The sequence below is a fragment of the Podarcis bocagei genome (assembly GCF_964188305.1).
Source record: "Podarcis bocagei genome assembly, chromosome: 9".
NCBI lineage: Eukaryota > Metazoa > Chordata > Lepidosauria > Squamata > Lacertidae > Podarcis > Podarcis bocagei.
Genome location: NC_138134.1, coordinates 48,565,808 through 48,589,472, shown reverse-complemented (window position 1 = coordinate 48,589,472; position 23,665 = coordinate 48,565,808). Strand labels below are relative to the sequence as shown.

The window sequence follows — 23,665 nt, the reverse complement described above, 5'->3', positions numbered from 1 at the left end:
GACATAATGTTGTGTCCCACATCCTGTGCCCATTTTATCATAGCAGATTTAACTGTCTCATCCTGTGTGTTCCATTTAAGCAGCAAGTCATACATCCTCGAAAGTACCTTAGTCTTTGGTTCTAGCAACTCCGTCTCCAGTTTCGATTTCTCCAACTGGAAACCCACTTTTTTGTCCATTTTGAATACCTCTTGAATTTGAGCATAATGTAACCAATCTCGCACCTTACCTTTTAATTTGTCCTGGCTTTGGAGCTTCCAGTTATCTCCTACTCTTTCAATCAATTCCCAATATTTTGGCCAGTAGGCCTCCATATTGGGCTTTTTTTTAGAAATCTTGGCTTCCACAGGTGATAGCCACCTCGGGGTCTTGCTTTCTAATAAATCCTTGTACTTCATCCAGACGGCAAAAATTGATTTTCTGACAATATGGTTTTTGAACAATTTATGAACCTTCGCCTTGTCATACCACAAGTATGCATGCCAACCATACACATTATCAAACCCTTCCAGATCTAGGACATCGGTGTTTTCCAACAGGAACCAATCCTTCAACCAGCAGAAGGCTGCAGCTTCATAGTACAACCTTAGGTCCGGCAGGGCAAACCCCCCTCTTTCTTTTGAGTCGGTTAGTATTTTAAATTTTATTCGGGGCTTTTTGCCCTGCCAGACAAACTTAGAAATATCCTTCTGCCATTTTCCAAAACATTCCATTCTGTCCACGATCTGAAGGGTCTGAAATAAGAATAGCATTTTAGGCAAAACACACATCTTTATAGCTGCGATTCGGCCTGACAAGGTAAGTTTCAATCTTGACCAAATATCCAAGTCTTTTTTAATTTCCAACCAACATTTTTCATAGTTATCTTTGAAAAGGTTTAAATTTTTAGTGGACAAGTATACCCCCAGGTATTTCACTTTTTTAACCACACTTAGCTCTGTCTCTTTCTGATACCCCTCTATCTCTGTAGGTGTCAGATTTTTGACCAAAACCTTAGTTTTTTGTTTGTTTAACTTAAATCCCGCCACCCGACCAAACTCCAAAATAAGTTCCAAAACTCTTTTTGTGCTAGATACTGGCTCCTGTACTGTCAGGACTAGGTCATCTGCAAAGGCTTTCAGTTTGTATTGTTTCGCTCCGACCTCTATACCTTGCACCAGCTGGTCCTCCCTAATCATATTCAGCAATACCTCCAGAACAGAAATAAATAGCAGAGGGGATAAAGGGCACCCCTGTCGTGTCCCTTTTTCAATTTGAAGTTCCTCCGATACCACATTGTTCACTATCAATTTAGCTTTTTGTTCTGAGTAAATTGCTTCTAATCCATTTTCAAACCCCCGTCCCACTCCCATCCCTTTCAAGTTCTTCTTCATAAACATCCAAGAAATGTTGTCAAATGCTTTCTCCGCATCAATAAAGATTAAAGCAGCCCTTGTATTTCTAATTCGCAACAGCTCCAATATATCAATAATGTTCCTGGTATTGTCCGACATGTGTCTACCAGGGAGAAAGCCTGCTTGGTCCTTGTGAATTACTTCATTTAATACATTTTTAAGTCTACTTGCTAAAATGTCTGCAAAAATTTTGTAATCCACATTCAGGAGTGAGATGGGACGGTAGTTCTTAAGCTGAGTCTTTTCCCTTTCTGACTTGGGAATCAATGTGATAAATGCTTCTTTCCACGTTTCCGGTGCCTTCCTCCCCTCCATGATCTGGTTACAAACCTCCAACAACGGTTGTATCAAGAAATCCTTCAAAGTTTTATAATATTTGGAGGTGAGTCCGTCCGGGCCTGGAGATTTGCCCAGCTGCATGTTTTGGATGGCACCTTCAATTTCCTGTTGAGTTATTTTGCTGTTAAGAATTGATCTTTTATCTTGACTTATTTTAGGTAGTCCATTTATTTCCAAAAATTTGTCCATTTCCGATTCTTTCTGAGGCCCCTGTGCGTAGAGCTCTTTGAAATATCTGTGGAAGCACTTTCTTATTTCTTCTGGTTTCTGAACTATTTTTCCTTGAATCTCCAGATTTGTAACCGTATTTAACTTTTGTCTTTTTTTCAACTGCCAAGCCAGCAACTTTCCACATTTATTTGCTGATTCAAACGATCTCTGCTTCATTTGTTTGATTTTCCACTCAATCTCTTGATTGATCAGTTTCGAATATTGTGCTTGATGAAATTTGATCTCTCTTAGCACCTCTTTAGACTTCGGTTTAATTCTCAATTTTTTCTCTCCTTCACTTATTTTCTCTAAAATTTTTTCTTTTTTTCCATTCCAATATTTTCTTTTTATCGAATTCTGTTGAATCAGAAACCCTCTCATTACAGCTTTACTTGCATCCCAGATTGTTCTTTTCTCCACCGTAGTGTTCAAATTTATTTCAAAGTAGTCCTTTAGTGTTTTTTGGGCCTTCTTCACAATCTCTTGATCTCTTAACAAGGTGTCATTCATTCTCCATCTGAAGGATCCAGTTGGGAAAAGTCTCAGTTCCATTTTTATAGCATTATGGTCGGAGCAGGTTTTTGGGCAGATTTCCACTTTTCTCGTTTTCGGAGCCAGCCCTCTAGATATCCAAATTTGGTCGATTCGTGTCCATGACAAGTGGGCCTCAGAAAAGAAAGTTCCTTCTTTACCCAAGGGGTTCCTTGTCCTCCAAATGTCAATCAAGTCCATATTGTCTGTCATTTCAAAGAAAGTTTTAGGGAGCCTGCCGTCTGTTGTTAAGTTTTGATTTTGGGATTTGTCCATATTTGTAGACACCACCCCATTCATATCTCCCATCACAATAATATTAGCATAGTCCAAGTAGTCCATCATTGTCTCATGCAGCTTCTTGTAGAATTCTGATTTTCCATCATTTGGCGCGTAGATTCCTAATATCAAAATCTTTTCCCCTTGTGTTTGGATTTCAATTGCGAGGATTCTTCCATGATCATCTTTAAATAAAAATTTTGGCGACAGGTTCTCCTTTGCATAAATTACAACACCTCTTTTTTTAACTTTGTCTGATGAGATAAATTCTTGGCCAAGTCTTTTATTGATTAATACTTTCCTGTGGAGCCTAGTCACATGTGTTTCTTGCAAACATATTACATCCAATTGTTCTTTTTTTAGGATATGAAATATCCTTCTCCTTTTTTCCGGAGAATTCCCGCCATTTATGTTCCAACTAAGTAGCTGCAGAGACATCCTGTTCTATTTAAGATGTTCTTAAGATGGGGTGTCTTCCTTCTGTTCAGATCCCGAAGGTATAGGCGTTGGCCCACTTCCGGGCGGTGCTGGTGCTGGTAAAACTGGAAGCCAATCCGCTCCTTTTTGGAGATCTTCTCCGTGGTCGTGAAGGAACCTTTGGTTATCTTCAGGTGTTCTTATTTTAACCTTCCTTTCTTTGTAGGTGAAGGATAATCCCTGTGGAAACTCCCACCTATAGGGAATTGCGTTGTGTCTCAGCAATTTTGCTAATTCTGTATAGGTGGCTCTAAGGTCCAGCAGCTGCCTCGGGATATCTCTGTAAATTTCCACCCTTTTGTCTTGTATTTCAATTGCTTTTTTGAAGTGAAGGCCTAGGATCTTGTCTCTCTCTTCCTTTGTTCTTAAAATTATCAAACAGTCTCTGGATCTGTCTTTCCTTACCAGTCTTCCCAATCTATATGCCGAGACAATCCTAAAATCTGTGTCTTCCTTTAAACCCCAGAACTTCGAGAATTCCTGTGTTAAGTATCCAATCAAGTCTCCTTGCTCGAGTTCCGGAATACCTCTCAATTTGATGTTGCTCTCACGATTTTTCAGTTCCACCATTGACAGATAGACTTGTTGTTCACCCACCTGTTTGTGCAGGGGCCTAACTTCTCCTTTTATTTCTTCAACCTCTTTTTGTAGGACTCCCACTTTCTGGATTGCTTCTCCAGCTAATTCTCGATTTTCCGCTGTTGCTCCTTGCAATTTCTCTATGGCTTGCGTGTGCTGGGAAACTTGGTCAGTCAGTTTTTGGATCGAGGAAGTTGCTTTATCTATCTTCACAGACTGATCGTCCACCTTCTGATTTAAACTTGATAGTTGCTCCAATATTTGTTTTAATAGTGTATCTGACCCACCTGCTGCCATATCTTCCTCAGTGGACTTCTCAGTTATTTCCCCTTGTTCTCTATGAGACACCAGTACAGCTGGAACCGACGAACGGCGTCCTTGGGTCAATGTTGTTTGTACAAATTGTGCTGGTCTTCTTTCCTTTTCCTTTTCTTTTTCCTTAGCCTCTTTAGTTTCCTTTGCTTTAGACGCTCTTGTTCTCCCTGCACCACTCATTACACATCTGTCAATGTTCAAGGTCAAATTGTCTATTGTTCCATGGGAAAGACAAATTCAGGAGTAAACAACCAGTGAGATGGAATTCAAAACAAAAGTCAGTTCCCAGGATTTTATAATCCGAAAGCCCTGTAGGGGGAGTACCACCCGGTTTCAAAGACAAAGAAGGAAGTAATCCGCCATTAAAGTTCCAAATTGTTTCAAAACAGTAAATTCGTTAATCCAAAAGTCCCTTCATAAACTCAAGATTTCCCAAAGCACCTTTTATAAATCGATAAAGTTTCACGAAAGGTGCTTGTAACAGTATCCCACTCAGTCTTTTCTGCTCAAATGTAACAGTTACTTTCTAGCACAGTTTGCAACTGTTTCCGCAGTTTGACACAGTCTCTCTCTCTGGCAGCCCGACAATCTGGCTCTTTAAAAATACAGCCCAAAGGAGAAAAAAGATAGGAGGAAAGTTACCATTTGCTGCTTCTTTTAGTCAATGTCCATTTCCACCTTCAACTCAATAAAATAAACAGATTTTATAGCACGAAAAAGTTTAAGCTTCCCAAAGTCCCGTTTCAAATGCTTCCGTTTCTAAAAACTTTGCTTTGATCTTGTCAGCAATGTCGGAAGACGGACTTCCCTTTTCTCGTCTCCCGCTTTCAGCCAAATTAACCGAATTTCTTTTGCCAGATTTTAAACCCCTTTACTCACGGGTATGTTGCTTGCAGTTTAGCGTTGATTTTAGGAAGAAGGATCAGCGCTCATCTGTAACAGCCGCGCGGCTTCGCTTCCGCGGAAAGAGCGATGAACTCACAGCACCGCTACCCCTCCTTCACTCCGGGTCTCCTTACGGGGTCCCTTCTGTGCTTTCGGAGCAGCTTCTGGTGCCCGCCGAGTCCCACGGCCACGGGCTCACTCTACCCGTGGTTTATCTTGATGGGTCGTCGCTATGCCGCAGCGAACGACCCTTTTCCGCGGAGCCCCTCTTCAGAGCTCGAAGAGGACCGCCATTACAGTTTCGCGCCGCCCCCGGAAGTCAGTTTGCTCTTGAGTTTGTGACCTGTGTGTTTAAATCTTTTACCACCACTGCTAATCTTTAATACAGTATGTAATCCCTAAATGGCAGGTTATCTGTACAATTTTTGAATCTGTTTGTCAAGATACTAAAAGACATCATCTTGATACATAATGATAAATACAACTTTGAATGAATAATATTTGTCAGTGACTGTTGTAAATAGAGACCATGGCTGTGATCTAGTCCAGAGTCCTACCCACTTAAGACTTTGGTCCTGTTAATGCTCTTTGTGGGAGTAAACTCCATTGATCTCTGGGGCTTATTTCTCAATAAACATACATAGAATTGCATTGCACATCCATTTGGTTAAGTGTTTATAAATGGACACTGCAATAGGTGGCCTGTTACTGTAATAATATATTGAACTGTTTCCCACAGCATAGCTAAGATGCAGCTTTTGAAAGCGATCGCTCTCTGTCTCCAGTAGCTTGTACAGAGTTGAACCTTTTGAAATGGATTCTGGTAACATCTTCCTCCACACTTAAGTTGCTAAATAAATCTGATGGGTGAGAGGTAGATTAGACTAGATGTGCATTGTCCACTTTATCACTGCCAGAATACAGGAGCGCTACTAAAACCAAAATAGGTTGGTTGGCCTTCAGAAGCTATACAGATATAATGCTGAACTAATTTTTAACAAAACAATATTCTGCATTGGTGCAAAGTTAGCAGAAAAATCTACTGAAGTCAGTTGTGCGTAACTGAAAGACACCTGTGTATCAATTACTCTGTGACTTTAGGAGTGTCATTTACCGTAAATGTAGCCCAAGACTAGATGGCACACTTCTTAACACATATGCAAAATAATATTTGAAATGATCTCTAGCATAGATGTTCTAATTAGGTCTTGATGCAGCCAGTATCATATCAGTTCATGGGCTATTTTGGAGAAAACTAATTCTTCAGTATGTCTTTAGGGTGTACATTTGCATTCTCCCTGTGCTGTCTCTGTAGTGGTTCTGTGCAGTTTATTATAGTTGCACCCGTTAACACTGTTATAGTTAATGATCTGTCAGAGCTGGAATTATAAATCCTGTTTACCCAGGGGTTTATGGAAGTCATTAAAAGTACTCTGGAAGGGAAAACAGGTTATAAAAGCTTTGACCTGGGGATGCACATTTAATGTCCATATAAAATTCTGTTTCTCTTCAGCCATTAAAATAATAATTGTAGCCACTTTGAAACTACATTTTCTCCACATGCTGCTGTTCAACCTATATCAAGCTTTGCAAATATATATCAAGACTTCCTGAATATTGATATACCTAGAAAGTGAAGAATGGAATATATCTTATTTTGTTGTGTTTAATTTTACACAGCAATACCTACATTTCTGTTTAGTGGAAAATAGGTAACCCTCTATAAAATGAGAGAATGGGAGAATGTCTAAAATGTTACTGCAAGATTAACTAAATCTTACAATATGAACATGGTGTGTTGTTGAATCTATGTTGATGTTATTGTTTATATAGATACAGCATTGTACCTCCATAGTAACACAGTAATTTAATTCACTTTCTCAACTGTCTTTTTACACTTTTTACACTGAAGTTGTTAGGGTTACTTTCCTCCTAAAATCTGCTAAAGTGTGGCTGTGTTCAGATGATCATATCTCAACCCCTTTGCAGCATGAGTAACCAAACAAGGAAGTCTTATCAATTAAAACAGGTTCTTGTGTCACCCAAACCAGGAAAAACAACTTTGGAACAAACCAGGATATTAACTTGTGGGTTGAAGATGTTTTCAAAGGCTGGCTTGTTCCAAAGTTGGCAACTATGGTTTCTTAATTTGTATTTGAACTAGAGGCTTCCTGGTTTAACCATAGCTTCTGTAAAGGTGGTGTGCACAGGGAAAATACTTCTTAAGCTGAGATATGATCATCCAGACCAACTCAGAAGTTAGGTAATAACCCATAGCAAGTTGTCATTTTCAAGGGAAGTTAAATAGAAACAAAGGGATAGAAATATGTAATGTTAATGCTCCCAATACTGACCGGGGGGCGGGGGGAGAGAGAATCAAAATGTGGGTTGAGCTAATAAGTTGCATGTTACTGTCCCTAAACTTGTTGGCTTGTATAATGGGTTTTGTGTGTGTGTGTGTGTGTGTTTTTAAAGCCAATTGAAGGGAGCTTTGGAATATAGCAACCAAAAAATAATCAACTATGCACTGGTTGTATTTATCTATGGAGGGCTGGAGGGCAGGCTAACTGAGCAGGGAAGGGCGGGAGAGAGTGAAAACGCTGGATGGATGTGATATGGAAATATTCAAGTTGGAAAAGGCAAATGCTCCTCTCCTTAGGCTGATTAGAGTGTTTCCCTGTGTGAGTTTTTTTGTGCTAATCATTTGCTGTTTTGTAGAAATGTAGGCTGCTGCCTTACACAGATCATACTGTTTGTCCATTGCGTCTGTATTGTCTACTCTGTTTTTTTTTTCATAATTTTTTTTATTAGTTTTACAATTTTTTATAAACAATACAAACAAATAAAAAGACAAACAAACATGTATAATTTCATATCCTTTTTTTCATAAACCTCACTTCTCGGACTCCCCCAAACCTCCCCTTTCTACATCCCAAATTTCAAAATTATTTCAGCAAATCCTAAATTTAATCTTATCAAATACATTCCTTCATTATTCTTTTCTTTAACTTAATCTTTTATCGCTGTAATCTCCTTTTCTTTCTAAAAAACCTCAACATTTTAGCATTCATCAATTTTGTAGTATTTCTTAAGATAGATTTTAAATTTCTTCCAATCTTCTGCCGCCGTCTCTTTCCCCTGATCACGGATTCTGCCAGTCATTTAGTCATTTCGGCCAATGTCATATAGTCCATCACCTTCATCTGCCATTCTTCCAGGGTGGGTAGATCTTGTGTCTTCCAATACTTTGCGATGAGTATTCTTGCTGCTGTCCTAGCATACATAAAAAAAGTTCTGTCTTTCTTTGGCACCAATTGGCCAACAATGCCCAAGAGAAAGGCCTCTGGTTTCTTAGGGAAGGTACATTTAAGCACCTTTTTCATTTCATTATATATCATCTCCCAGAAAGCCTTAATCTTCGGGCACGACCACCAAAGGTGATAGAAAGTACCTTCAGTCTCTTTACATTTCCAACACTTATTATCAGGCAAATGGTAAATTTTTGCTAGCTTGACTGGGGTCATGTACCACCTATAGATCATTTTCATAATATTTTCCTTTGGGGAATTACATGCCGTAAATTTTATACCGGTGTTCCACAACCATTCCCAGTCAGCAAACATAATGTTATGACCAATGTCCTGTGCCCACTTAATCATAGCTGATTTAACTGTTTCATCTTGTGTATTCCATTTCAGCAGCAAGTTATACATTCTTGACAGATTCTTAGTATTGGGTTCTAACAGTTCAGTTTCTAATTTTGATTTCTCCACCTGGAAGCCAATTTTCCTGTCTTGTTTATAAACCTCCATTATTTGATAATAATGGAGCCAGTCTCGTACTTTGGTTTTCAATTTCTCGTGACTCTGTAATTTCAACTTATCTCCATCTTGTTCCAAAATTTCCCAATACTTTGGCCATTCGGCTTCCATATTAAGTTTTTTCAACGCTTTAGCCTCCAAAGGTGACAACCATCTAGGGGCTTTGTTTTCCAACAGATCTTTATATCTTATCCAGACATTATATAAGGCTTTTCTAACAATATGATTTTTAAAGGCCCTATGCACCTTAACTTTGTCATACCATAGATATGCATGCCAACCAAATGCATTGTTAAAACCTTCTAAATCCAAGATATCTGTGTTCTCGAGGAGCATCCATTGCCAAGCCAGAAGTTTGCCGCATTTGTCCGCAGATTCAAATGTCTTTTGTCTCATTTGCTTTATCTTCCATTCAATCTCTTGATTCATGTATTGTCTACTCTGATTGGCAGCAGCTCACCTACAATTTCATGCAGTGATTTTCTCCAGCATTGCTATCAGAGATCCTCAGGTTTTGTTGGACTACAACTCTTGCCAGCTTCAGCCAGCATGACCAGTGGTGAGGGATGATAGAAGTTGTAGTACAGCAACATATGCAGTGCAGCCACTGGTTCTTCGTCCCAGCTTTAATAGGCGATGCCAGGGATTGAACATAGGAAGGATTATCTGTGTGCAAAACATGTGCTCTGTCACTGAGCTAAATAGTCCTTCTGTGTTGTACAAGCCTTATCATTCTTCTCTGCCTCTTCTAAGTAACGTATAGTTTGCAAATGTTGCAACATCATTAATCATAGCATTTCCTAAATCACTAATGATTTCAGGCACAACTCCTTTCAGACAAACATGTCTCTGGGATAAGCTTCTGTTCATCTCCACTTTGAAAATTGGCCATGCTTCTTATTTTTTAAAAAACAGTGAGTTACAAAAAAGACATTTCCTTTCCCACCATGACTCTTTAGAAATTAATGCGAGACACAGTTGGAAAATGCCCATATGCAGGGGTAACTGAAACTTGATTCCAGAGCCTAGGGATTTCAACTATTTTTCTGTGCTAAGGTGTCAGCAATTTTTTGACAGTTCAAATACACAGCATATACTGGCTCATTCTTACCTACCTTATTTCTAAGTGATAAAGATAAAACGTTTAGGTAGCTTGTTCTTGAGCTTGCAATTACTTGTTTCTAAAAAATAAGAAACACTTCTATTTATTCATCATGTTTGGCAATCTTGGAAGCAGGTGGAACTCTCCAGAGAAAATGTTAAAACCTTTTTTTCTTAATACTCCTGATCTAATGGGGAAATCTATGAATTTTAGAGAATTTTAATAGCAGACTCCTGCAACAGTTTTGGAATGTTGTTGTTGAATTGTTTGATCTTTTACTCAGTTGGTCTATCTAAACCCAAGTTTGGTCTACTCATCATACATGATTGATGGTTCAGCAAAGGCTTCCCAAATTCTTACAGTGCACACTATTAGTTATTTAATAATACTTTATTTATTTCTTACATTTGCATCCCATCCTTCTTCCTAAAGAAGCTGAGGGCATCTAAAAACTATTCCAATGCAGATACAGATTTGGAAAGATATCTACTTAAAAGGCTTGTTGGAAGAGGAAGGTCTTCAGAAGGTGTTAAAGGGACAGTAGAGTTTGTGTCTGTCTCATATTTAATGGGAAGAAATTCCAAAGGGTAGGTGCCACAGCACTAAAGCCTCTTCCTATATTGTGTGGAACGGAATGAGCCTCCTGATAAAATGGTATCAGCAATCAGCCCTCACCTGCAGAGTGCAGTGATTGAGTGCATATATAAAGGATAAGGCAGTCTGGCTCCCAAGTTGTAGAGGGCTTCATACACCAAAACTAGCACTTTGCACTTAGTTCAGTAACTTGGCACTAATGCAAAATTTAACATCTTCAAAATGCTCAGTGGGAGCTGAAGTACCCATTCAGAAATCTTCCTTGTATTGCACCACTTCAGACTGCTGGCTACCCAACAAATATTTTACAACTTAAAAATCTCTGCGTGTACAACAAATAAACCAAGGAGTACCCTAGACTTTAACCTATTTGACATGCTAACTTTCCATAGTAAGAGAGTTTTTTTAAAAAAGAAACATTGGGACTAGTATTCAGTGGTTTATTCATCCCCACCTTCTCTGTGGGTGACATTCATTTGCTTGTTCTTGTCATTAGAATTTAACATGTCTGAAACAAACAAACAAAACTTTTTTTATGTTAAGACAAACCAGCTCAAAGCAGAGCAATTTATATTAAGAAATTCTGTCATCAGTGGCTAGAATGTATGTCTGGCCAATGCCTTTCTACACATCTGACTTAAGCAGAAATCATTCTGTAGATATGATATCTCAGACAAGGGCATTACAGACTGTTGGAGTAATGCAGTGCTTCACTTGGTTGAAACTAAAATCTTAGTGGCTACTATAGGAAACTAGCTTATACTGAATCAGACCATTGGTCCATCTAGCTCAGTGTGGGCTGTGCTGATTGGCAGAGGCTCTCTAAAGTTGCAGGCAGGAGATCCTCGTAGCCCTACCTGGAGATGCCAGTGGTTGAACGTGGGACCTTCTGCATGCAAAGCAGGTACAGTGTCCATGAGCTATGGCCCTTCCATGAGACAGTAGTTATTAGGCCTGCACTTAAGAAGCTGCCCTGCATTGAGTCAGGCTGTTGATCTCTATAGCTCTGTACTGTCCAGTGTCTTTGGCGGTTGGCAGCGAGAAGTCATTCTCAGCCCTAGCTGGGACCTTTTCCTTGTAGGGAGTGTCCTCTGCCACTGAGCAATGGGCCTTGAATATTGCAAGTCGAGAGGTGATGTTTAGGTTTTTCGTTTAATATAATCATATGTAAATTATCTTTGTGAAGGTTGGCAACTTACTAATACGTTGTGCATGAGAACCTTTTACTGGAATTTAGATATTTACAAAACAGCTGGAGGTCAGATATGTACAGTAGCTGGCTGTTCTGTGAATGCTAGCTGCAGTATTTGTTTTTTGTACCACCTGGTTGAAAGGGCTTAACAATCCTTTTGAAAATGGAGCTGTTCATCAGTAGAATGTTATGCTTCAATCTTTCCCAGAAGTGGGACATAGCTACTCCCTAAATTTTTGATACAGCTTGCAGTGTTTTGTCTGCCTTTGTCGTTGGCTGCATCCTGTGCTTAACCATCTGTGGATGAGTTAAACAAGGGTTGTAGATTTCTGTTTTTTCACGCTTTAGGTCCATAGCATTGAGACACATTATTTCAATTCCAAGAGACTGAAATGGCTAGCATACTTTGGACAAAATCTACTCAGTTCTACCTCTGATTAGCTGTCTTTAGTGAGGTCTTTATTCAGTTTGTATAATTTAACTTTATCTGCCTCTATAGCTTGTGCAGCATCCAAATATTTGAATATCCAGACTTTCTGATAATAGCGATTTCTATTTACCTGGAGTTACATAGCAGCAAGCACAAGTGTAACTAAGAGTTAAAGATAATGGGACTATGATTGCTTATAGTGATGTTTACTCCATGGGAAATGGCCCATGGGTTCTAGTGTGGTTTCTGTCTTATGAGTCCAGCTTCTCTGTTAAGGGTTTGTAATCTAAGCATATTGCTCTTTTTAAACATCCATTACAATTAGACATACTTCCTACATTTCACTTGGCTAGATGTCCGTGTTGTAAATGCCAGTGGAGCAGCTTATTAGAAGTTGCTGTTCGTATGACATCTAATCAGTTCAGTGTCTGAGCACCAAACTAGAAGCAAATCAGCTTGGCAGCTGATTCCTGAAACTGCACCTGGAAGGCGTGCCTTGGGATTTTGCTGCTAATGGCTTGGCCAGCCCACATTGTCATTGGAACTGAAACATGGCAAACTAAGCCTCATGAGATTTGATGCATGTCCTAGAGTACTTGTCACTTTAATTCACGCTGAACATGCTTTGCTTCACTTGTTGTGTCACGTTGTTTCCGCTTTTTTAGCTCCCCGTCACCCCCCTTTCCTGGCCTTTTAGCACTTGGATACTCACTGGCTATTTTTATGTTGTAACTGAGAGTCTGCATTTATTGCATAATGTAATGCTTTGGAGCATCATCTCTGCTGAAGGGACCTATTAGGATAAAGAGTTTTTCACTTCTCGGGGCTTATTCATGTAGTCATTTAAGTGTGCTGATGTCAGCACACATTGGACAGATTTAGTAGGTTTTTGTCATTTTAACCAGCTTCATGAATGTTCCAGCACATGTCCAGGATGAGACTAGCCACAGTCTGGTTCTATTAGCTTTTCAATTATTTTTAAGAAAATGGTTAGTCATGATCTAGACATGTTTTGGAACGTTTATAAGGCCAGGCTGCTAAGCCAACACAGGTGCTGATGTTTTCAGTCATTATCAGGGAGAGGCTGCGTAAGTACCCTTGCCAAACTCATTGGTAACCAAATAAACATTTATAAAATTTGTCTATATTCTGACTCCTTCTGAATGCTGAAAGTGTTGTTCATGGATAGATGTTGCTACCACATGTGCTGAAAAGATCCTTAAGCAGTGTCCTCCTCAATGTGGAAGTGAGAAACAGAGACCAAATGTTTTCTTACGTTATATATATATATATATTTAAATTACCCATGCTTTGGCTTTACAAGTCCCTATCTTTATCACTGATGGCTATTTCAGTGAAGGATAGAAACTGGGAATTCCTGATAGCTGTCAGAATAAATACAGCAAGTGCAGCCATAAGAAAGAATAAATGTGTAGATGACTTCTCCACTTGCCTTGCTGCTTTGACTTTTTAACAAATCCTGAATTGCAAATCAGAACAACCTAAGGATTTGGGAGCAGATCACACAGCAGCAGTACCGTTACTGAGAGAAGTTTTGATATCCTTTTTTCTGTGTCTCAGTGGGGTAGATTCTTGCATTGTTCTTTCTGCCATGAAATTGCTTCTTGCCATGGGGAGCCACATGGGACTAAATTATGTGAAAGGCTCAACATGGATTAGGATTGTGGCCAGCATGAACGTAGTGTTGATAATTTGCTCAATTTATGTATCTATGGTCTTAATGCATTATGAATTAGCCTCCCACAACACATCTTCACATGCACATCCCCACTCAGGAAATGTTAGCTCATTGTGAATCCAGTCTCTGTTTGGTATACTGTTCAGTTACAGTCTCTGTTTCTGTGTTGTCATAGGAGCTTAGTGATTGGCTAGTGTGGGAACATTTCTATGCATACTGCTTGCTCAGTTGAGGGATGCAGTGACCTTTGTAATTAGTCTTGCTGTTTTGATGCCTCCTACGACTGTAAAACCTTTTCATAAATGTGCTGTACAATATAAATATTGGCTAAATAGGGACAAAGTATATGCTCTGTTGCAGTTGCTTTAAATTTGCTAATATCAAAGCCATAAAAAAGATCTTACATCTTCTTGGGGTGAGCTTGGCTTGAGGATTCCATCAACAATGGTGGCCCAGGACATTCTGCTTCCTGAGGCAAAGGACAGTATGGTGCCCCATTCCTAGTCCATGCCCAGAAGTCAGCTGGGGTAGCAGTTTTATTTTTCAAAACTGGTGATTGGACATTGTCTTCAACTGTACCTGAAGGCAGGAGGCTAGCTTAGGTGGCGGTACAGGGCAAGCCACATAAGCCACCCATCTCTGTCCTCCAAGGTTTTGCTACCACTCCCCAGCATGTTGCTTAGGGCAGCTGCTGTGCTCTGTCTAATTGTGGGGACGTGCATTCTAAACTGAACATCTTCAGGATGTTTGCTGCTTTTATTTATGCTACTTAATGGCACTTACTTTCATTTGTGAGCTCTTTGATTCAGAACTTGATAACTTCTGGTTTCTGTTGCATTTCTTCACAGGCTGCCTGCTGTTACCCGGGAAGATCATGAAACGAGGTCGACTTCCCAGCAGCAGTGAGGATTCTGATGACAATGGCAGTAAGTGCTCCTTTTTGTTGTGCTTGTATCACACTAGGTTTATGAGTTTATTTAAACACACACACACAATGCAAAATTCCCTTGCAGTTTTTTATTATTTGGAGACTCAGGCCCACTCCCACACTGTGTTCAAACTGAAATGCTGCTGTTTGCCAACAAATGAGATATAAAAAGTAATATATTATTTTGAACATTTGCATTGCCATGTTTGCAAAACAAGTGTAGATTGGAAGCCTGTGAGTAGGGGCGTGCTTCTTTTTATCTCTGTTCAGCAGCTGTGGTCTTGAAAAAACACATATCTCTTTAACACATATTATTTGGAAGTCCACTTTTTCAACTTTAAAAATGTACTTTGTGTGTAAACATTATAGTCATGTTTGACAACTTAAGATAGCTTTTCATGACTGTAGGTTTTGGGTTTAACTATTGCATGCTTTTGTAATAATTTGAAGCTTATGTTTAAACTTATGTTTAAGCTTCTGTTTAAACACTGACCCTCCCTGGGAGAAGTCTTTGTAAGAATGTGTGGGAAATATCAGTTGTTGTATGTTTTGCCTGGGGTGAGCTTATCACCCAGAGAAATGAGTTGCCTGAATCTATCCTTAGAGACTCATTTTCCTTTCTGCCCAAGAAATGTACTAGAGCTGGTGCAAAGTCTGATTACCTACAATAAAACTAGCCAGACATGTATAGATTTAGGAAGCTTTACATGGATTGCAGACCTCTTCACACCTTTAAGATGGCATGATAAGAATCTGGTGTTCTGGAAGTGATCATATGAGTGCTTCGTTAAATAAGTGTTCAAGCCTCTTTGGTAACTTTGCAGCAATGTGATAAATGTGAATTCTGTTAGGCCTGTGGTGAAGTATTCACATGACTTCGTCACTGACTGCCCAGTTCTGTCAATATCTTTTAGGTGCGTATTTCTCCCATCAGGAACAGGATAGTGACCTGGTGAAGTAGGTGGCAAATCCCTCTAGAATGACAGGGTACGGATCAAAGGTGACAGCTGGGAGGGCCTTCCTCATATACTGTGTTTCTCACCTCCAAAGAAACAACATGTTCTGCCTCATGATCTTCCCTCACGGTTCAAAAGAAAATATGTGTGGAACGAGAGAGAATATGCAGAAATTAAAAATGACAAGACAGTGGATATATCCCTTCTTGACCCCTAGTCTAGTTTGATGGGCAGATGTAAGGAAGACACTAGGCATCAGCTCTGCAGATAGCTCTCCATAGAAAGGAAAAGTGCTACAGATTGCTTGGAACCCTTCTCCTGCTTGAGTGACATGGGCATGGGTAGTGATGTTAAATTCTTGAGAATAATCTTTTGGAAAATATCGAGAATATACTCAATTAATGAGAATATTAGAGAATTTTAATTTAAAATAGGAGAATATTCACTGGTGATGGCACCAGTAATGATCATGTTAAGGTTTGGTATAAGGAAACTCAGTAGTTAAATCATATTTTATTTTTCCGTTAGAACATGTACATGTTATAGGACAAGTCAAAAAATACAATTGGCATGTTGAGGTTTGATACAAATAAATTCAGTAACAGGCTATCTTGTGCTTCTAATAGCTCTAACAATAACTGTTTAGTGACTAAAGCAAAACTTTGTGCATACATATAAAAAAGAAGTCCTTAACATTGAATATATTATCATTATATGATAATATATTTCAGTACGTCAATCTCTGGTAAATGGTACCTTGTACCATTGAATGGCACTGCAAAAACCAGTTACTGGCACTAAATAAAAATATAGAAACGTCATCTGTTTAAATCAAGGCCACCTCACATGCTGTTACACATAATTGTATAGACCTAGGTACTTTAAGTGTATAAAGCATTAAAGCTACTTTCTGTAAAAAAAAATCACACTGTATGGCCAAGGGTATAGAATTGCTAAGAATAAGGTCACACCAAAATCATACAGTTGAAATACATAAAAATTCAAATGTTCATCAAATTAAATGAATAGCATTTTTACAACTAAAAAATAAAAAAATATGTAGCTCACATTTCAGAACTGCCAATGGTGAATGACACAATGCCCAGTAACGTAATTAGATCAAAAAAACCATTATACATTACTTACACTGGCAATATCACAGCTTGACTTATTATTTACTAGATTTTTTAAATGTGGGTTGTAAAACTGGTTCTTACATTAGAATTTACAGTTTGTGGAAAATATTCTCTAGAGAATTTTCTAGTAGAGAATATTCTCACCTTACATCACTAGGCACGGGTTGAAAGTGCTACACTAGCAAGTTTAAAATGCCCTAGATCCAACTTACCAGATCTGTCCTTACTACAGTTTTAAATAACCAGTGCTGTTGTATGCATTCAGTTAGAACTGGAGGAGCCTATTCAGTGGGACTCCCCAGTAATGTAGGGCATAATCTTGGACACCACAGAACTTGCACTTGTAAGTTCTTTCGCAAGTCCTAATTTCCACATGTTTCTAAAAATTTTAAGGAGCAGGCAGTGAATGCATTCTGAAAGCCTCAGCTTGTGTCAGGGGTTTAGTGGCCAATAAGAATAAAAGATTGGTGATGGCAGTGAGTATCAAACAGGTGGAATGTTCCAGGAGCTGTCGTGGGTGCTTTAAGGATAGATCCTTGAGTTTCTGCTTTTGATCTGATGACTGTCTTGTCCCTGCCAACACAAAGCACCCACTCTCTCACAGGTGAGATCATAAAGTCTTAATCCCAAAGGAGTGAAAGAGCCTATAGGGAGTACAATTGGGGGTTATCCTTTGCTTCCTTGGGTTCCAGTGGTTGCTCTCACCCTCGAAATCATAGCACACCTTGGAAGATGCGGCCTTTCCAGTCATTACCAGTTTATGTTCCTATTCTTAGTAAGCTTGCTGTGATGGCAGGATCTGATAGTCAGGTCAACAACATGGGCAAATGTACAGACTGTTGTCCTGCTCTTTAAGCACAAAAAACAAAACAAATCCTCTGTATTGCTCAGCATGCTAATTTGGTTGTGTAAATGGGTCCTACCCATAGTAATAGGGGTTTTTCTTAGCTCTCTGTGCAGCTAACATTAGTTTCATCCAATCTGTCTCCTGAGTTTAGATTATTTGGGACTGAGGTTTTTTCCATTTAAAAATAGAAAAATTGTATCTGTGATGAATCAGTGGTAGCAGTGGCATTTTGAAAAATGTTTTACTTCTCCAAACAAGTAAATTACTTATTCTCTATTTGTATAATTTATATAGCTCTCAAAGGCATTAGATGTGGCTTAGCATAAATGAATGCTCATCTTCTAGGATGGAAGGTGCGATTTAAGTGCAAAGTGTTCTGGGGCCCTCCTGGCTGTTGAAGTCGGAAAGGAAAAAATGTAATGGAGTTTGGCTTTTGATTAGTGTTTTATGACCTAATTGTAAATAGGGGAACATAGACTGAGTCACTGAAGAGAGGTATTGACATTTGAGAATATTTTTCTATTCCGATATGATGCAGGCCTAAGTTAAACATCTTTCAAAAGGCAAATTACAATATGGAAAAGATTCCTCTAGTAAAACTCTTCAGTGTATTATGGGGGTTTGATTGAAATGCATTGGGAAGATTTGCTTGTTTTCTACTGATGTAACATTTTATTATTATGGCGTGGTGAAGACGGTTTGCAAGCTGTGCTGAATTTTTGATTCTTGGCCTCTTGCTGTTGGAAAACAATCCCAGACAACCTTTAACTTATAAATATTTTCCATATAATTGCATGAATTCAAGTTTTTATTCTGTCAACTTGGGGCAAAGGCTTGCAAAGAAAAGGGAAGAAAGCCAACTATTTTTGGTGGTGTCAGAAAACACCAAGAAGCTACTTTGCTTTTGCCTTTGTTTTTATCAAATGTGTATCTGATGCTTCCTCCAAGGAGGTCATGGTGATGAATAAAGGTTTGTTGCTTTAAATTTACTTAATGTTCAAAGCTAAGGGGTTGTGTCTAGTACTGTGATGGTGGGATTCTGCTGGTACAGTAGGACTTCCCTCTCCTTCTCCACTGCATGCTCTCAGAGTCTACTCCAAAGTGTGCCCAATCCTCTGGAGCTAATTTTGAGGCTGGGCGGCTGAACACTGGAGGAGACAGAAGAGGAAGGCCTATTGAACACACAGGAATAATTAGCACCAGCTGAGCTGCAGCGCTTGATAAAGCCTCAGAGCTCTATTCCATGTTCCTTGAGGTGTTTCCGATTATATGAATTAAATGTTTTGCTGTGCCTTTTATCCTTTTGATAGCCATAGTTTTTCAGGTCTCCATCCTATGCGCACTTAGAAGTTTATTAAAATCAACTAGACTGCCTGCCAAGTAACATATTGGGAGCAGGACTGTCAGTTAGATCAGCCTAGAATGGCTTTTTTTTTTTTTTTTGGTACAACCTTTCTTGTATCATTTCTGATTCTATTTTGTTCTGTTTCTACACTTGTCAGTTTTTTTGGCAACATTCATTCCACCCCTTTTCTCTCCCCCACCCCTTTCTTTTCAGTCTTCTGCCTCACTATTCCTTAGAAGACAAAAGAGATAGGAAAGAGGAAAAACAAGGGGGTAGAATAAGTGAGATCCCATTACCAGGAAAAGCAGTATAATAGTTCTGATGAATCTTGCTTTCCTGATAATACATCCCCGTCCCTCTTCCTCTTTCTTGACTGTTAGCATGCTTCATGCTCTTAAGCCACACTGAACGCCGTGGTCCTGCGGCTTTGGAGTATAATAATGCTCTCACTGAACTAATTGGCAAACCCCCATTGGCTTTAATGGGAGTGAGCTCCTAACTTTTAAACTGTTCATACTGAGGTTGGGAGCTTTTCAGTAAAGTGTGTTCTGTGGCCAGGTATTTTGGTATCATGCTAAAGTCGAGTTCTGCATAATTTTAACCACACTCATATATAAAATGCGCTAAGCCCATCCCAAATGTATTTCATCAAGTGAAATATTGCATGGAAGATCAAAGGGAGCGAGTACAGCACATTTAGTGATACCTGGTGGAAGAAGGTAAATAATTTGTTTAGCTTTAATGCAAAGAAGCAAGTTCAGAACATAGTGAAATTCTATACAAAACAACTGAATAAACTAGAAAGATATTCTTGTTACTGCAGTGGAAGTCCATGTGTAGGCTACAGATCAGAATTACAGTGAGACAATATAAATAGCACTAAGCAGGCATTGCAGTTCAGTGAAGAGAAAATGTGGGGGGGGGAGTGGGGATCAACAAGGATAAGGTGGGGATCAACACTGTACTCTGACCCTCTCCCCTCTTGTTTGAAAGCGCAACACATCACAATACTGTTGCTGAAGTTGAATAGGTCTGGGTTTGGTCTGAAGAAAACAAAGATGTATAAGCTTTGAACTTGTTAATGACTGTGATGGTGTAATCTCTCCTATAAAGATAGAACCAGCCCTGTATTTAGGGCCCTTCCAGCATTTGACAAGTGAAAACAGGTAGGTATTCTTGTTGAGTTAATTAAGCACGTGCCTCCTAGTGTGGTGGTTAATGAGTGAGCTGCTTCCAAAAGTAATCTGGTGAAATGCCTCACCCTTAAGAAGTTTGGAAACTATTAACTTCAAGGCATTCATTTTCATACAACATGTCTTAATGCAGGAGTCAGCAAACTTTTTCAGCCGGGGGCCGGTCCACTGTCCCTCAGACCTTGTGGGGGGCCGGACTATATTTTTTTTTTGGGGGGGGGAATGAACAAATTCCTATGCCCCACAAATAACCCAGAGATACATTTTAAATAAAAACACACATTCTACTCATGTAAAAATACCAGGCAGGCCCCACAAATAACCCAAAGATGCATTTTAAATAAAAGGACACATTCTACTCATGTAAAAACATGCTGATTCCCGGACCGTCCGTGGGCCGGATTGAGAAGGTGATTGGGCTGGATCCGGCCCGGGCCTTAGTTTGCTTACACATGTCTTAATGCTTAAATATTGAGCTTTAACATAGGATAATGGCAAAATCCCATGAGATGCTCCAGAGGGAGAAAGAAAGCTAGGCCTGTGTTTCAAAACTTCATAAACCCCAGCACAAAAATTACCTTCCTGATTTCTGACAGAACTGAAGATGGAACTTCTCTGGATATGTGCTGGGATTTGGAGAACATAAGATATGCCAAAGTATCACACTTTCCATGCCTTCAGCATGTGAGACAGTACCTCATATTTTTCCCAAGTTCTCAGTCTGTGGCTTGCAGTGGTTGCTTATGCCCATTGGGACTGGTAGGGTGGAAGGTAGGGAGGTCAACATGAGGTGGTGCCAGAGCAGTCAGTTATAGTGAGTATGAACAAAAATTACCTTCCTTTAAATTGCACTGGAAATCTTCCTTTGTCTGAGAGCCAGACTCTGCTTCTCCATCTCTCTCTTCATCTGGTTTCTCTGGGATCCCATACCTTGGAGCAGTGCTATTTTCTAGAAAAAGATGTGCTGGAACTTACCATGAACACCTCCCTTGTTGTCTTTTAATGGCAATGGTGCCCACCTGAGAGGTGCCAGAACTGAAAAGAAGCCCTGCCTTGGAGACACTTTCACATCACATTCCTGCCACCTCCTCTTCCTGCTGAGAAGTCTCACAATTGTCTCTCAAACTACCCACAGATGGAAGTGCCACATTAGATGCAACCTTCCTTTGATTTTTTTAAAGCATTAAACAATGATGCATTAAAAATAGAAGTTCTTAATTGTGAAATCACCTTGTCTTCCAGAATCTGTCTGTGGGTAGGGAAAGGCCATAGGGGAAGAGCTTAGCTCAGTGCTAGAGCATTTGCTTTGCATGCAGAAGGTCGCTGGTTCAATCCCTGGCATCTCCAGGTGCAGCAGGAAAAGAGCCTTCCCTGAAATTCTGGAGAGCCATCTAGCCCAATGGTCTGACTCTGTATAAATCAGTTTCCTATGTTCCTAAAGGAACAAGTACAAATATCTGTTTTTAATTCGTATAGATGTGACTATAATATTACTTTCTTATTGAATTGCACATATGATGTTGACCATCTTTGGCATATTGGGTTAGCTGTAGAGCAGGAAGCTTTGCCTGTCTGTCTTGCCACAAACTCTTGGCATGCACTTTTGTTATTCATAGTTAATGTATTCTGGCTAAGAAAATGTAAACCAAGCTGTTGGATAAGTACAAAAGAAGGTATATAGGGATAAATTAAAATAGGAAGTGTGTACCTTTTCTGTTGTTGCTAGGATCTTGAAAATGTTGACCCATTTTCCTGGTTGATTGTAGCAAGTCAGAATCTTATCCTGACAACCACATAGGGAAGTTTTTATAAATAGGAAAAGAGTGGGTTCCATTTCCTTTAAGGTGATCAATGAGCCACAAACATCTAATAAAGTTATATGTTAGCAGGCAGACTTAGTAGAGGGTTTTTTTCTGGGTAAGTGTCATTTATGGATTAGTTGCAAGGTGGGGTTATCTTTTCTTGCCAGAATGATCAGATAAAGAATAGTGTTGTTGCTATACACTGCATTAGAGAAAGCTAATTGACCAGCAGATCTACCAGCAGTGATAATGTCAGAAGATACCTTGTTAGACCCAACGGGTTGTATTCAGTGCCGTCGTTTCCCTTGCAGAAAGCTCTTTGATCCAGAAGGAAAGTGGAGAGGTGATTCTTGTGAATTCTCCTGCATCACTCTTCACCTTCCACACTGTTCCAGCTTTGGATACAATACTGTACTGGATATAATCTGAAAACAATGCACCTGCAGTTATAGCTGTAATAAAGTAGAATACTAACCGTAATTTCTGGTGCTTTAATGCCATACATTCCATGTTGGATCCCTGTTTTTTTGGGGGGGGGGGAGGGTGGTGGTTCAGAATTGCTTGTTTTGCAGGCAATTTTCTGCACAGAGTTTGCCTTCTGACTGTGACTTCATTGCGTGGGACTGGTGGGTGGATTGTCTGAGATTCCATGATCTTGGCAGGCTGAGAAGGAAGTCTGAAATAAGGTTTTATGATGATGGGCTGGCAGCTCAGACTGTTCTAACCACTTCCATTTTCTGCTCCAGCTGCATGGTTTCCCAACAAATTGTGCTGTTGGCAACTGTGCCCACTCTTGCTCAAACAGAGCCCAGAAAGAGTCTCGGCAAATGGAAATACCAGCACTGAGCAGGAGCAGCAGTTAGGCATGCCTCTCTATGTTGGAAACTCTGTTGTGCTGTCTGATTTTGCAATGTAGAAGCATTGTATTTACAGTGGGGAAGACTGTGTGCAGCCTCCAAGAGGGCTCAGGCTTTGAAGTGTCAATGAAATGATAGCAGCCTGGAGCTCTCTTGGGACACAGCTGGGTGCTCTGCAGCTGGTTTTACAACACTGTTCTGCATTATGCACTCTGTAGCTAATCTTACGCCACGCAGCGTAGCATATTGGTGGCTGGGCGTGCTCCCTGGGACACCGGATATGCTCTGGCAGCTCATGGAGACTTGCTCATTTTTAAAATGTCAAAATCTCTGTGTGTCTCTGTCTCTTTCCGCCTCACCTGTCCTTGGGAAAAATGTGTATACGCCAATATATGCAGAACACTTGGAACATATAATGGGCAGAGTGATGATACTCAACAATAGACATGTGTGCTGAATTGAGAAAAAAATAATTATCCAAGTATTTAACCATTTTACAAAAGCTCCCAGTATTTTGACTTCCTGATAATGAGTTTCCTTTTAACGTGGTGACTGTTGGACTTTGTGACCTAGTTTGCATTATCTTAGTGCTATGCAGATGATTTGTCTTAGCAGAGTTGGCAAATACCGTACGTAAGCGGACTTTTACAAAAAAAAAATCTTTTGAATGCCATGCTCTTCATCAGCACTGCTATCTTGCTTTAATCTTTTTTGAAATACAGTGGTACCTCGGGTTAAGTATTTAATTCGTTCC

The 23,665-nt window shown here is 39.6% G+C and overlaps 1 protein-coding gene across 10 annotated transcripts in view; it reads left to right on the top strand.

The window, feature by feature from the left end:
- JADE1 (jade family PHD finger 1) overlaps nucleotides 1-23,665 on the top strand; it is a 172,180-nt gene that overhangs the window by 105,986 nt on the left and 42,529 nt on the right. For 9 of the 10 annotated variants that reach the window (XM_081209279.1, XM_081209280.1, XM_081209275.1 and 6 more), the window contains one exon: nucleotides 14,696-14,773. In XM_081209279.1, coding sequence (XP_081065405.1) covers nucleotides 14,722-14,773 — 52 coding nt within the window. In that variant the 5' untranslated portion in view covers nucleotides 14,696-14,721. Of the gene's footprint in view, nucleotides 1-10,962; nucleotides 11,431-14,695; nucleotides 14,774-23,665 lie in introns of those variants that run through there. The other variant, XM_081209284.1, reaches the window with a different exon arrangement.